This window comes from Acanthisitta chloris, unplaced genomic scaffold, assembly GCF_000695815.1.
Source record: "Acanthisitta chloris isolate BGI_N310 unplaced genomic scaffold, ASM69581v1 scaffold19314, whole genome shotgun sequence".
NCBI classification, from domain to species: Eukaryota; Metazoa; Chordata; class Aves; order Passeriformes; family Acanthisittidae; genus Acanthisitta; species Acanthisitta chloris.
Genome location: NW_008667859.1, coordinates 29,403 through 42,109, shown reverse-complemented (window position 1 = coordinate 42,109; position 12,707 = coordinate 29,403). Strand labels below are relative to the sequence as shown.

The following is a 12,707-nucleotide window of genomic DNA, read 5'->3' as shown; positions in this document are numbered from 1 at the left end:
ACTTGCAACTTGACACCCTCCTGGTTTTCCTCTTGAGATTGCAAAGTTCCTGGTAGAACAGCAGCTGAGACACACAACAAGCAAATGAAGTTTCAAGCTTACATGTTGCTGTTGTGTGACTCGACTGAACTCTGGGGAAGCTCTGTGGAGGGCACTGTGCACATCTCCAGGGAGATTACAGAGTGCCACAGGGAAGAAGGAGCAGCAGGAAACCCCCTTCTCTGGAGACAGTGGCTCAGGGATCACCCCTGAAGGGATTATTCTCGCTAAGGGAAGGGGGAGATGTGCTTCAGATAGGGTCTGGAGCCATGGGACATGAAAAGTTTGTGCACAGCTGGCCACAGACAGCAGCTGAAAACGTGACAGTAGATGGGCAAAGGGAAGTGCTCTTATTTATATATTGCTACTTCCTTGGCAAGGGGCATCATCTGGAGGTCTCTTGAGCTGATGCTCTGGGAAAAGGAAGAAAGGTCCACCCTAAGTATAAGTCAGAGCTTCTCAGTCCTCAGGAAGAGAGAGGAACTGAAGACCAACCAGCAGCAGACATCAGGGAAAAGAAAAAAGCTGTGCCACAAGCAGGGAGGAAGCTCAGATGCTTCAGCAGAGAGTCAGAGGAGAGGAGGCAGAGGTGGATGAGACCAAGTATACAACTGGACACTGGGGAAACATATTGGTCTCAATAAATCAGGCCTCTGGTACTTGCTTTCCTCTCAACTGACAAGAGATATTAAAATATGGCACAGAATGCCACACCCCCATCAAGATCTGCCTTCTATAAAGCACAAGGAACATCTCATAGGCTTCTGTACAGATTATTTTCACAAACTCCCCTTAGAAACAATTACACCTTACAAGGAAGTGCCAGTCTATAGAGAAAAGGATCCTGCATGCAATAAAGGGCAGCTATTAATCTCAGTGCAGGAAGATATGCTGTAACTGTTGTCCTGATAAAAAGTCTATTATCTCAGATTTCCAAGTGTTAGACACTGACTCAGTCTACTCCCAAGAGGCACAAACAGCTTATGAGGGTTAAAAAGGTTAGCCAGACACAATTTCTGACAGCAGGGAATCAAGAACCTCAAAGATATTTTCTTTTGAAATGTACAGCAGCATGATAGAAGAGGTAGGAGATCCACAGCCCAGATAAAAGATCTGCAGGGAGTAACACTGCAAGGTGCTTCTATCCAAGTCAGTCTGTCAGTAGCTTCAACAACTCCCTTTTCAAAAGGTTTATTCTCTCACCTCTGCCCCCCAGTAACCAGTCCTGTACACCCATCACTGGATAACCATGATCAACCTCAGTTAATCCACAGCTGTTTACCAAGGTGACCATCCCCAGAAAGGCTTTCCTGGTATCTCTAATCCAAAAGAATAACAGAGTGCAAAACAATTTCTCTTCATCACCTAGCATATGCTGCCCAGCAGGAAACATTCCACCTGAGCAGATAAGCAACAGAACACCAACCCCAGAAAGACAAATATCAAACTCTCTTACTCCAAGTTCTGACTAAAAAGCAACATCCTGAAAACACAGGATGTGTTTGCCTTTAGATAGCCTGGTCCTTTCAGGGGCTCTAGGAAAGGCTCCACCTCTGCCTGTTTTCCTCTAGGACATGGCTTCACTAGGATGCTCTTCAGACCTTTCAACTCAGCTAAACACATTGGGAAGAGGCTGCCAAAGCCAGAATTGCCTGGCTCACAATTATTGTTCTCAGTTTAGAAGGAATCAAGACCAAAAAAACCCAAAGGAAATCTTCATGTCAGCCAAGTCTGGAGACTGAGACACAGGCCTAGAGACTGTCAGCCTGAGCTCTGATAAGAACCAAGGCTTCCTTCCACAGAAACCTGGAGAAGTAGGGAAGGGTCTGCAAGCAGCTGTGGTCTCCTTGCTCAGATTATCACAGCAGATCCTGAGAAACAGAGGGTACTGACTGAATCATTCAATGAATGGGTGCAGCTTACACCTTTGGGAAGGGACTGTGACAGGAAAAACAGATGCACATGGTAAGTTTGATACCAGGTAAAATGTAACACAATCAAAGTTCAGAGAGATTATAAAAGCAGAAGCCAGGAGAGGGAATGGAAGTAACAAACATGTGCTGAAGGTGTGCCAAAACTGTAGGTTTACAAAACTACCGAAATCAGTGCTGACCTTTCCAGCACATATACTGAACACCCCCAAGATTATGCAACCTTCCAGGCACAGGTGAAATCCAGGTGTCTGGATGCTTCTCTGAGCACCAGCCAAAGTACAAAGGTTAGTGCAGTGGCACTGCACAAAAGACATACAGACAAACAGCAGGACTAAAACTGGAAGGAGATCTTACCAAAGTCCATGCGGTCCTTATGGTTACGCTGCAAAAGGCCCAGCAGCAACTGCCTCAGGTGGCTTGATGTCTCCCTGGGGATGCTAGGATTGAAAACAAAAGCAAAGTAAGGGAGACCTGCAGTCTACTTAGCCTTCTTTTACATATTCAGGAAGACAACTGGCAAATGCAAACTCACTCTGTGCCTGCTGGGTCAGGAACATGAGGAGCTCACTGGAGGGAGGCTGAACACAAACATCTCTATTTGCATCTCTGTCTGGCTTTCACTCCCCATTGTTCAAGCTACAGCTAATCTTGCTTTAGTGGCCTCTCCCACGAGCACCTGCAGATCCTTCTCTTCCATAGTGGTCCCAGTGTCATCCCTTTGGTTCTCAGCTAAGCCCATCCAACGTGCAGTATTTCACATGTGATAAACAAAATCTCTTCTACTTGCTCTAACGGGAATGAGGAGGTCACTAAAACTAAGCAGTTTCCAAGGGGAAGATTCCAATTAAGACACTGGATGTGAAATGTATCACCAATTACTACCACTTTATTAAGACATTTATTTTTCAGTGTTGCTTATGTAAGACTAGCAAGTAACCTTTGTCTATTTGCTTCCCTGGTATACAGGATTTATTAATCAAAGGCCATTAAGACGTGACCAACTTCCATCCAAGCAAGCTAAAACTCATGCAGTTATTACCCCATTTTTCAGCATGGTTAGGAAGAAAATACTCCTTTCAATGGCTTTTGCAGCACAAAAGAGCTAGTAAATCACTGCAAACTCCAGTGTGCAGATGGAGAAGAGGCCAGGGCAGCTCTTCCTAACCCCAGTAGATTGCAAGATGCAGGGAATAAATGAACAGATTAAGGCAGGGAAAGCAGAGTTCAGCTCTTGCATAAGTGGATTCAGCTCTGCTGACTTCCCTCCATCACCAGAAATGCTGCTGGGGGCTGCAGCAGCCAGGCCCCACCAGTGGCCAGGGCAGAGCTCTCCAAGTGAAGTGTAGGTGGCTCCAGCTCCTGTCAGTATTAGCTCTATTTATCATGGCTGTGCCCAGCATGGCCCCCACGGTCTGCCAGGCTTTCCCCTCTCCCCACACTGGGGTCAGCTGAGGTAATGGCATTTGTGCCCAGCACAGTAATTTTAGCTGCAGAGCAGTAGGCTGGCACGTGGCTCAGGCAGGGCTGTCCTTCCCTGGGCTGGCATCACTCACTGCACCAAGGCCAAGCCTGACTGATGCTGGGAGAAAGAAGACTTCCTACACCATCATCTCCACCAAATTACCCTGTCACAGACCTGGTAAAAAAAAGAGCTAGCACAAAAAGTAGCGGGGGGAAAAAGGTGCAAGCTAGCACTAGTAGGGTGTTGTTCAGTGAGACAGGAGCTGGGAGGCAAGGTGTGTATTCACAGGTTTCACTACTCCCTGGTTGTTTTTCTGTGAAGCCCTAGGCCTTGATGGTACAGGAATTTGAGACCAGTGATTCCTAAACCAGAGAAAGATAGCAAGCATCCCTCATCCTTGTTTGTGCTGGAGGAGTTGCTTTTCCATCCCTGACACTGGAATGGCTTCATACACCTTGTCAGGTAGACACAAGAGGAGGCCACCAGGACTGTGGAAGGGATGCAGTTAGACTGAGACTCAGTTTGAGCCTCTCGTCAAAAAAAGTGTGCCTTAGAAGCACACTGCGTAACAGAATAACCCAAGATACACGGCTAGCAGTCTCTCCTGAAAAATACATTAGTGATGGAGACCTGCAGTGTTATCGTCATCATTTATTTATCCATGACACATAAAGGTCTCATCCAAAATAAAAGTCCATTTGCCAGCTATGGCTTTAGCTTCAGCATGGTTTTAAAGCCAAGAAACAGTCAGGTTAAGTCATGGACCTCAGATGGCACAACACAGACAAAGAGGGTTCAGATTAACAGCCTGTTTGCCTCTTCTTATCTCCCATGTCTGAAGCATCAAACTTTGCTACAGTATTATTTTCCAAGGCCATTGTTTTAAACATCAGTAACGAATCTGCCTCCTTCCCCCCATGACCTGAGATGTACTTTGCCATACAAAGATGAACATTAGCTATTTAGACCAGCACTATTAAAACTACGACGCCTCTGGGCTTCTGCTGCCTTGGGCTGCCCAGAATGCTCAGAACAGCACCTCACCTGTCAGCAGGCAGGGACTGCTGGTGAGCATTTAATGAGCTTTCCTTCCCCACCCCATACCCCAGCCAAAACACAGCCCTTCCCTGGTGATGGCAGGGAGGTGGGTGCCAGCCTGCCTAGCCCCAAGGAGAATGAATCCAAATCCTGGCACAGCTGCAGCCTGAGGAGGAGGTCTCTGGAGTGGTTTTGTGTTTCATTCGATGCTAGCAGGGCTGCTGAGCAGTTTACTCATGTTTACTCAGGAAATAGTGAAGATTGCAGCCCATGGTAAAAAGAAACAAACTGACTTTGGAAAGCAGAGAATTGCCATTTACACAAAGACCACTTCAGAGCAGACTTCTACAGAGAAAAAGCAATGAGCTTGGATCTAAATTTTGGAGAAATTTGGTAGTTAAAAACCGGGGATAAATGAAAATGGTAAATGCAGTCTGTGTACAGGACTCTCAAAGGGAGAAGGATTAATCCCTACAAGAAGAGACATGCTCTCCTTATACAGCAGTTTCATCTCTCCCTTTGCCTGCACCATGAGCCAAACAGCAGCAGGATTAACACAAGGAAGCTTATTAGCTGTAGGGATTAATTTCTCTCTTAGTAAGAGGGACTACCTCAAAGGTGAGCAGCCACGTTCTAGGCTGTATAGGGAAAACAGCTCTACTTTCTGCTCACACAGACTATCTAACTCCAACTATGTGGTGGAATTTTGCTTTGAACTGTCCTGTTCAGGTGTTTTACTCCATCACACCCTCTGGTTCAATCCAGGAGAGTATGTAGAAGCCTCAGATGTAAACCTGATAGAAATTTGTGCCTTTTCCCTAAATCAAAAAAGGAAGTACTTAAAGGGAAATTAACTGCACAGCACAAGTCATTGATAAGTGTTCGAGCTTCTTGACAGTTCCTTCTGCTATCTCTTAGAGCTGTCTACACTGATAAGGAAAAAAAAATAGTCCATATACAGCAACCCAATGAACTTCCTGTGTATGTGGCTGCATTAGCAGCTCTGCCAACTGGAAGTTAACTTCTGGTTAAAAAAGGCCTTCCAATTTTTGGATATTTAGTCTGCAACTTTTAGATATACAGCCTGGAGGTTTTCAGAACAGGCATGAGGTTCTGCTTTAAGAGCTCAGGGATCAAAAGGAAAGACCACAGCCAACAAAACCAAAAAACCATGACAAATCACAGCACTGAGCAGCTAGGTAGCATACACCCTGCTGGGACAAAAGCAGCTCTCTTCCCCTTGGAAACTGCAGCAGTGTCCATTTCCATCAAGGTTATAGCATGTCCCCCTCTTAACAGGATGGACACAAGCAGTTGCTGCCCTGACATGTGAAAAATGGGAATGTGATCTGCAGTCAGGTATGGCAGGTTACAGGAGGGACTGCAGTTTGGCTGCTTGCATGGTTCTAAAGTTGCCATGAGTTCTCCCCAAGGCTCCCAGCCTCAGGGAAGCCATATGTGGAACCACTAGCTGGCTCTTGAAAGCACTAATGATCCTGAGTTTTTGCAATGCAGGAGAGCAGCAGTGTCTCCAGAGAGAGAGAACACCAACTCTGGCTCTCTTTCTCTGGGCCACATTACTGCTGATTTAAGGAATGGGGATAGGCAGGTGGCCAAGTATTTTAGTCACCTCCCTGAGTGACAAGCCAGGACTATGTGAGGACAGGTGTAAACATGGAGTAAACAAGTGCCTACAAACAGCAACACTGGAAAAAATCTTACTTGGGCATCAGCATCTTGTTTTTCTCATAGAAGAGGCGAAGATCCTGGGGGCTGCTGGCCTGTATGGGAGAAAGAAACCAGTGCATGAAGCAGTTGACAATGAAGGAAAGGATTAGCATTTCTATTTCACAGCAGCTCTGAAGAGCAGAGAGGCACTTTTCAAGTGCTGGACCAGCACAGACAATGAGAACCTGCAGTTTGCTTTAGATTAAAAGCCAGCCCTATGCCTGGATTTCAGCCCACTGCCATTTTGTCCCTGACCTGGTTCTGTCCTGCTCTCCCCTTCCAAGGGCTGAGCTTCACTGCAGTGGGCTCTGATGCTCAAGTCTGAGCTGGCCTAATAGTCTCACCCAGGAGATGAAATAATTGCAGACGTGAGGAGTCCCAAATGATGAATGGCAGATCCCGCTGAGAGCATGGATTAATACTGCAGGGCATTTAGAAAAGGGGCAGGGAGCCTGTTGATGGGATCTGTGAGGAGACTAGGAACATGGGGAAACAGCAACTCATTTAGGGTTTTCTGCTTTAATTCCAGGAAACCAGAGGTCTCAAGCCACAGCTCCTGTTTTATTTGTGCAGTAACATACACAACTGCGGGGGATGTTGACGACAAGATTCCAAATTCTGAGAGATGGGATTAAAACAAAAAGGGGGGGCTAGGCAAAAGAGGTTTATGGCTGAGGTTAAAAATAAAATCACCAGTATAGAAGCACAGACACAAAAATCTCCTCACGTAGCTTCTCCATTTGTTTTTATGCAATGAGTAATACAGGCCATTAAATTAACCCTAGTGTCTCAAGCTTTCCTGTTTAGGCAAAGTCTCTTTTTTAAAGGCAGAGCAGGCTGGCTGGCATGACCCAGGCCTGAATGCACACAAACAGGGCAGGAAGATCAGAGAGCTTCATCTGTAATCAATTATTGGTGCAGCAGAGTGTGTAGCAAAGTGTGAACCAGGAAACAACAGGCAACTTCTCCTGATGTTCAGGGCAGGCTCAAAAAAACCCTCAAGCCTTCCACCTACTTGTATTTCTAAATTAGAAGCATTTAAGGTCAATTAAGATGCTTAAAATGGCAAATCAGACTAGCCAATCTGCAGATGGCCATCAAAATACCACTAACACAGCACGCCTGGAAAAGCAGCCACATAAGATGCTGTTTCAACATCACCTACTCCCTCTGGCTGAAGATGAAAATTAAGGATAACTGAGAGCTCAGTGAAAAAACAGAACAACAACCTCAAGAGGAACCAAAGGGAGAGTCTCAAAAGCTGCTAATATCACCAGACTCACTTAGTACTGATCAGGACAGTATTTCTTGCACAGCCTTACCAACACAAGCTTCACAGCTCTCCTATTGATTTGTATCAATAAATCCTACTGGATTTCTAATGGAAGGAAATAAAGATTTCCTGGTTGTCCTTGCTGCACTAATATACTCTCTGCAGTTCACAGACACAGCAGGGACTCAAACAGAAGGTGCAAAAATACTTTCTCCACAAACCATCAATGTGAATGCTCTTTAGCAAAGCACCTTATTACACAGATGCCAAACTGAATCAAAATTTCCAATCGCTGCCACTCAAATTGAGTCAAGAAAACACCATTTTGCACTTTTCCTCTTGCAGGTCTTGGCCTGTAATCAGATTCTAAGTATTTGGCAAACTTTAAGGAGGCAAGCATATACACTGCACCAAATGGTCTGGCCACAGTACTCTGTGTGATGAAAAATATGCCTGACAGATATAAAAGTATGAGGAGGAATAGAACTCCACCGCAGGGAGCTTGCTCACATCAGAGAGATACAAGCCTTGGCTGTGTGCTCTGGTCATTTCCTGTCGCAACAACTCATTGTTTCACAAATACAATGAAGCTCTGATCTACTTCAAACACTGTTTTGTAGGAAATTTTCCTGGCAATAAAAAGGCAGAGTATATTAAAAGCAGCATATATATAAAGTCCAGTTCATTAGAGAGGGTTTCTAAGCACTGACTTGGACAGAAACAAAATCCTCAGGGAGGTTTCCTCTCTTCTTTTTACAAATTCAAGAGATGTCCCTATAGGGATATTTTCCCCCACATTCTGCTGTCTCAGTATAATCCCCACTTGTTCTGCAAGGATCATACCAGGGTACCAGGCTCATACCCACCACACTCCCTCACTAGGGCTGTCCCCAAGAGTCCATCATTCAAGGCTGGTCTCTGATACAGGTACCAGGGGGAAGAGAGTCATTTTACTGAGTATCCACCACAGAAAACCATGGATCACCTTTGATTTGGTAAAACCAACTGCATCTTCAAACAACATTATTAATCAGCTGAGTCAGTTCTGCTCACATCCACTGCTCTCCTGCTGTTACCATAAAGCACTGGGACCTTCAGCTTCTTGTGCTCACCTACTCTTTCAATAAACACTATTTCTCTGAGAATCATGGAAAAAAGTGCAGAGATCTTTGTAAGACACTAAAAATGCAATTTTAATTCCCTCTTCTAGAAAGCGAAGGAATTAACTTGAAATCTCCCTTCCAGGCAGATCACCCTGCCCAAGAAAAACACCAGAAAAAGCACATTTTAAGCATGTAACTACTAGACCATTCAAGGTACACAGAGCCAGCTGCTACCTGTAGGACAGCATCCATCTGGTAAAACCAGGGATGCAGAATGGACAGCTCAGCTCTCCCCAAGAACAGGAGACACACCAGCAGGTCAATTCACACCCTTGGTCCCCCTCTCATGTTACTATCGAGCAGCTGCATTGGTGTAACTGGTACTGGTTTTGTCTGTCCCTTCTATATATAGAGACAATTGGACAAATTCAATCCTGCCACTCTGTTACTTTGTCCTGAGCAGCAGTGGAAATATGTTGAGCCAACAAAGGCATTCAGCATATCCCTGCCAAATCCCATTCGGTGCTGGCTGCCTGCAAGGGAATTGCATGTGAAAAGCAGGCAGGGTGGTGTTTCCAAAAGCACTCAGCACTGGATTTGTTGTGCTTGGGCAAAGGCTGGATGCAAAAGCTCAGCACCCAGTCAGAAAGGGACTAGAGACATTCACACCTTCCATGAACAGCACTGTCTAGTCAACACTTCATAGCAGGTATATGGTATCTGCTCTGTTCTTTAAATTCCTTCCCTGGGGATTTGGAGGTGCAGAAAGGAGATTCAGATATGGCAGAAAGAAAAAACTAAATAAGCAATGATATTTGTAGCTCAGTAGTTCTACAGAAAAGCTGTTGAGACAGCACAAGCAGAAAGTATTTGAAGTCTCCCACAGCTGAGTGACTGGCACTCAGGGAACCTGAAAGCCTAAGGACCAGAAACCAATACACAATAAAACCCAACCCCTAAACCTTTTTATCTGTCCATCGATGTTTATCTCTACTGCCAAGAGAGCAGGATCAAACCCACAAACCCTGGTCCAAAAGGCAATGGCTCACTGACTACAGCAACGAGTCAATCACTGTGCCCAGTCTCAGCAGAATAACCTCCCACCAATAGGAAATTCTGTCCCCATGGACATAGGACAGTCCAGAGGAAGATTTGGGAAGAGGAGACTGCCTAAAATATAAAACGAGTTCAGATTCTAGCTATAAAATTCTCCCTTCCCTAGTCTTCCTTGAGGTCCATTTCACAACACAACAGTTGCTGTAAGTGATACATAATCCTAGCACTTACACAGGCAGAATTAACTCTGAATTAAAGCAGTGAACTTGGTACACTAGACTTGGAAATTCATTTTTCACCTAACAGCTAGCTGAGACGAGCATAAGCAGGCAAGTTAACTCTTTCAGAGCTGCCAGAGCAGGCAGCAAAACTTGTATTTCCTCTCTTGTCACTTCCCTGCTCCCTGGCTCACTGTCCCACAGATGCAGTGCACCACGTCTGTAAAGAGTTAAAGATTCATGCAAAGGCTCAGACAGCAGACAAACATGTTCCATGGTCCTTAGCAGGACCTGATGTCCAAGGGAACTCATGCCACTGTCAGAGAGACCTCTGACACAAAGTGCATGTGCTTGGTGGTGCCTCTGCTTACCAAGAGCTGCCCAGATTTTAAAGGGGTCACACAACAGCAGCCACCAGAAGGATCAGTGTGATTCCTCCCCCACAAAAACAAAAAAGAAAAAAAGACATTGAGGCCATTTAACTAATCATATTTAAAACACCATCCAGCAAGTACTAGATTGTTTGTGGAAGATATTTTAGTCCTTGGGTAAATCTTTTTGTTCTCTGCCTCCAGCTTTGCTTCTGGCTGTCACTTGTTTACACAATCTGCACTACCTCACAGTGGGCACAGGGTCCCAATCTTTTCAGCTCAGGTAAGGACAAGAGGAAACCACTACACTCCCAAGGCACTTCCTAGTACTGGTCAGCACAGCTAGGAAATGCACTGTTCAAATCCTGTCCTCAGTGACAGAAGTGCAGCGATCCAAGTGCAGACCACTTATTAGGCAAGGCAAATTAACAATTCCACATTAATACACTGCTCAGCAAATCTGTTTATAGGGATTATGAATCCCATTAATCTCATCCCTATGGCAGTCTCACTGTTTTGTTTATGGGCATGTTTAATACAAAAAGCTCCTTAAGACAGCTTCACCAGCCATCCTACCAACTGTTCACATCTGAGCATCAGCAGCTTCCTTCTTGTCTGTGTGCAGTGAGGCAAGGAAGGGACAGGAATGGCTCTGGGAAATTGCCTTGAGTGACCCAGCTATAGTTAATTTTAACTCCGAGACAGCCAGAAATCACATTCAAGCACATACACACATCTCTCTCTCCATTTACAAGCACTTTCTGGATTGACAGCTGCCTCAGCCTTTCCACACGTTTCATCTGTTTTCCATCTAACCCATTTCCCTGAAGCCCTATTTTATTTTTAGGCAGCTCATTGCAGATAACACTGGAGCCCTTTCGGTTTGCATCTTCCTGAGGGTGCCTAGTTGGCTCATGCAGCAAACAGCTAGAATGCCCAAACACACCATGTTTCATGGCACCATACTCCAGATTCCCATGGGAATCTCAGCTAGGCAGAGATGATGGGCTGTCCTTCACAAACTGGGAGGGAAGGCACAGTGAAGATTTAGCCCGAAGAGGTTAATGTCAGAAAAGAGTTCCTTGCTTCCGAGCACAACTGGGTCTGCTGGTGGCACTATGTAGAATCAGCCTGTTATGCCCCCACCCATTTGCAGACATCTCTCTCAAAAGCATTCATTCAAACTCATGGTGTCCTCATCTCCTCTGCTCACTACCTCTCTCTTCCCAAAAGCCCTGTAAACAACAGCTTCTCACCTGCTCAGTGACCATCAGCAAATTCTTACAACACAGTCATGCCAACAAAGACAGAAAGCCAGTTAACCTTTAACCAGCTTCCCAACATCTGTCCTCGACAGGCTTCTTTCACCTGGAACTCACAGCTCAAAGGCAATTTGTGACACACATGGCCAAAACAAATAGATGGGGCACAGAGAACCATCTGGGCTGAGCCCCTCTCTGTCCCTGATCAAACAAATCCACAGCTGCTGCTGCTGCAGTAACAAATGGGGCCTGGCATTTTGCTTCAAAATGCAAACTCCAAGAGAGGAAAGGGTGTGGGAAAATTAAAATAGAGAAACAGATGACCCCTGTCCCCAGCCCAACAGATGTTGGATATAGAGCAGAAAGAGAGGTTACCTAGTGAGGCAGGAACAAAGCAAGGGTCAGGAGCTGCTGGGCAGGGACTCAAGTGTCCCTTCATTGCCCATCACTAGGCAGGGTATGGCCATGCCTCAACCAGAGGGACACAAGGCACACAGGACTGCTCTCACCTCTGTGTGAGCCTGAGGACACACGTACAGGCACAACACTGATGGTTTTCTGAACACCAGCCCTCTCAAAACATGGTCTGGAGAGCTGAGGGAAGCTGACTAGTATTCCATTTTTCTTTCCTGTGAAATGTCTTCTCTATAGGAACAAATGTTTTCCAAACATTTCTGTGCCCCTTCAGTGACCAGTGATAAAAGCCACCTGCTCTTTCCCAAGAGATCAGATGCCCCAGGGTTCTGCATGAACTACTAAGCAAAGAACACCTATGATAAAGACACCATGTTAAATGGTAACTAAATAATTTGAATTAGTATCAAGTATTCAGCCTTGCAACTGAATGAGTGCCAGGCTCTCCTATGCATGCAGAGTCCAAGTTGCTTTCTCCTCCCCCACATTTTTTTTATTCATGCACAAATATTTATTTTCTTTGCTCCTAACAGTCATTTTTTCCTCTCAAACAAAGATACCAACACCGAGGACAAGTGGATGCAGTCAGTAAACAGAAGCCATTCAGAAGTTTCAGTGCATTTTGCAGGGGTGTTTATAAAAAAAAAAAAAAAAAAAAGAGACATGCAAAGGAAATGAAGTCTTGCTCTAAATACAGAGCAAGTGGTGGACAGAATATAAAGCACTGAAACAGAAGATTCTTATAGCAATAGGGAAAAAATTACCCTGGAGGAAAAAAGTGTTCTTGACTCTAGACAAAACCAAAACAT

At 45.2% G+C, this 12,707-nt stretch overlaps 1 protein-coding gene across 1 annotated transcript in view; it reads right to left on the bottom strand.

The window, feature by feature from the left end:
• Window positions 1–12,707, bottom strand: part of ULK1 (unc-51 like autophagy activating kinase 1) — a 75,668-nt gene that overhangs the window by 33,565 nt on the left and 29,396 nt on the right. Inside the window, exons 9-10 of the mRNA XM_009072695.1 lie at window positions 6,196–6,254; window positions 2,328–2,410 (exon numbers count right to left, since the gene is read on the bottom strand). Coding sequence (XP_009070943.1) covers window positions 2,328–2,410; window positions 6,196–6,254 — 142 coding nt within the window. The remainder of the gene's footprint in view (window positions 1–2,327; window positions 2,411–6,195; window positions 6,255–12,707) is intronic.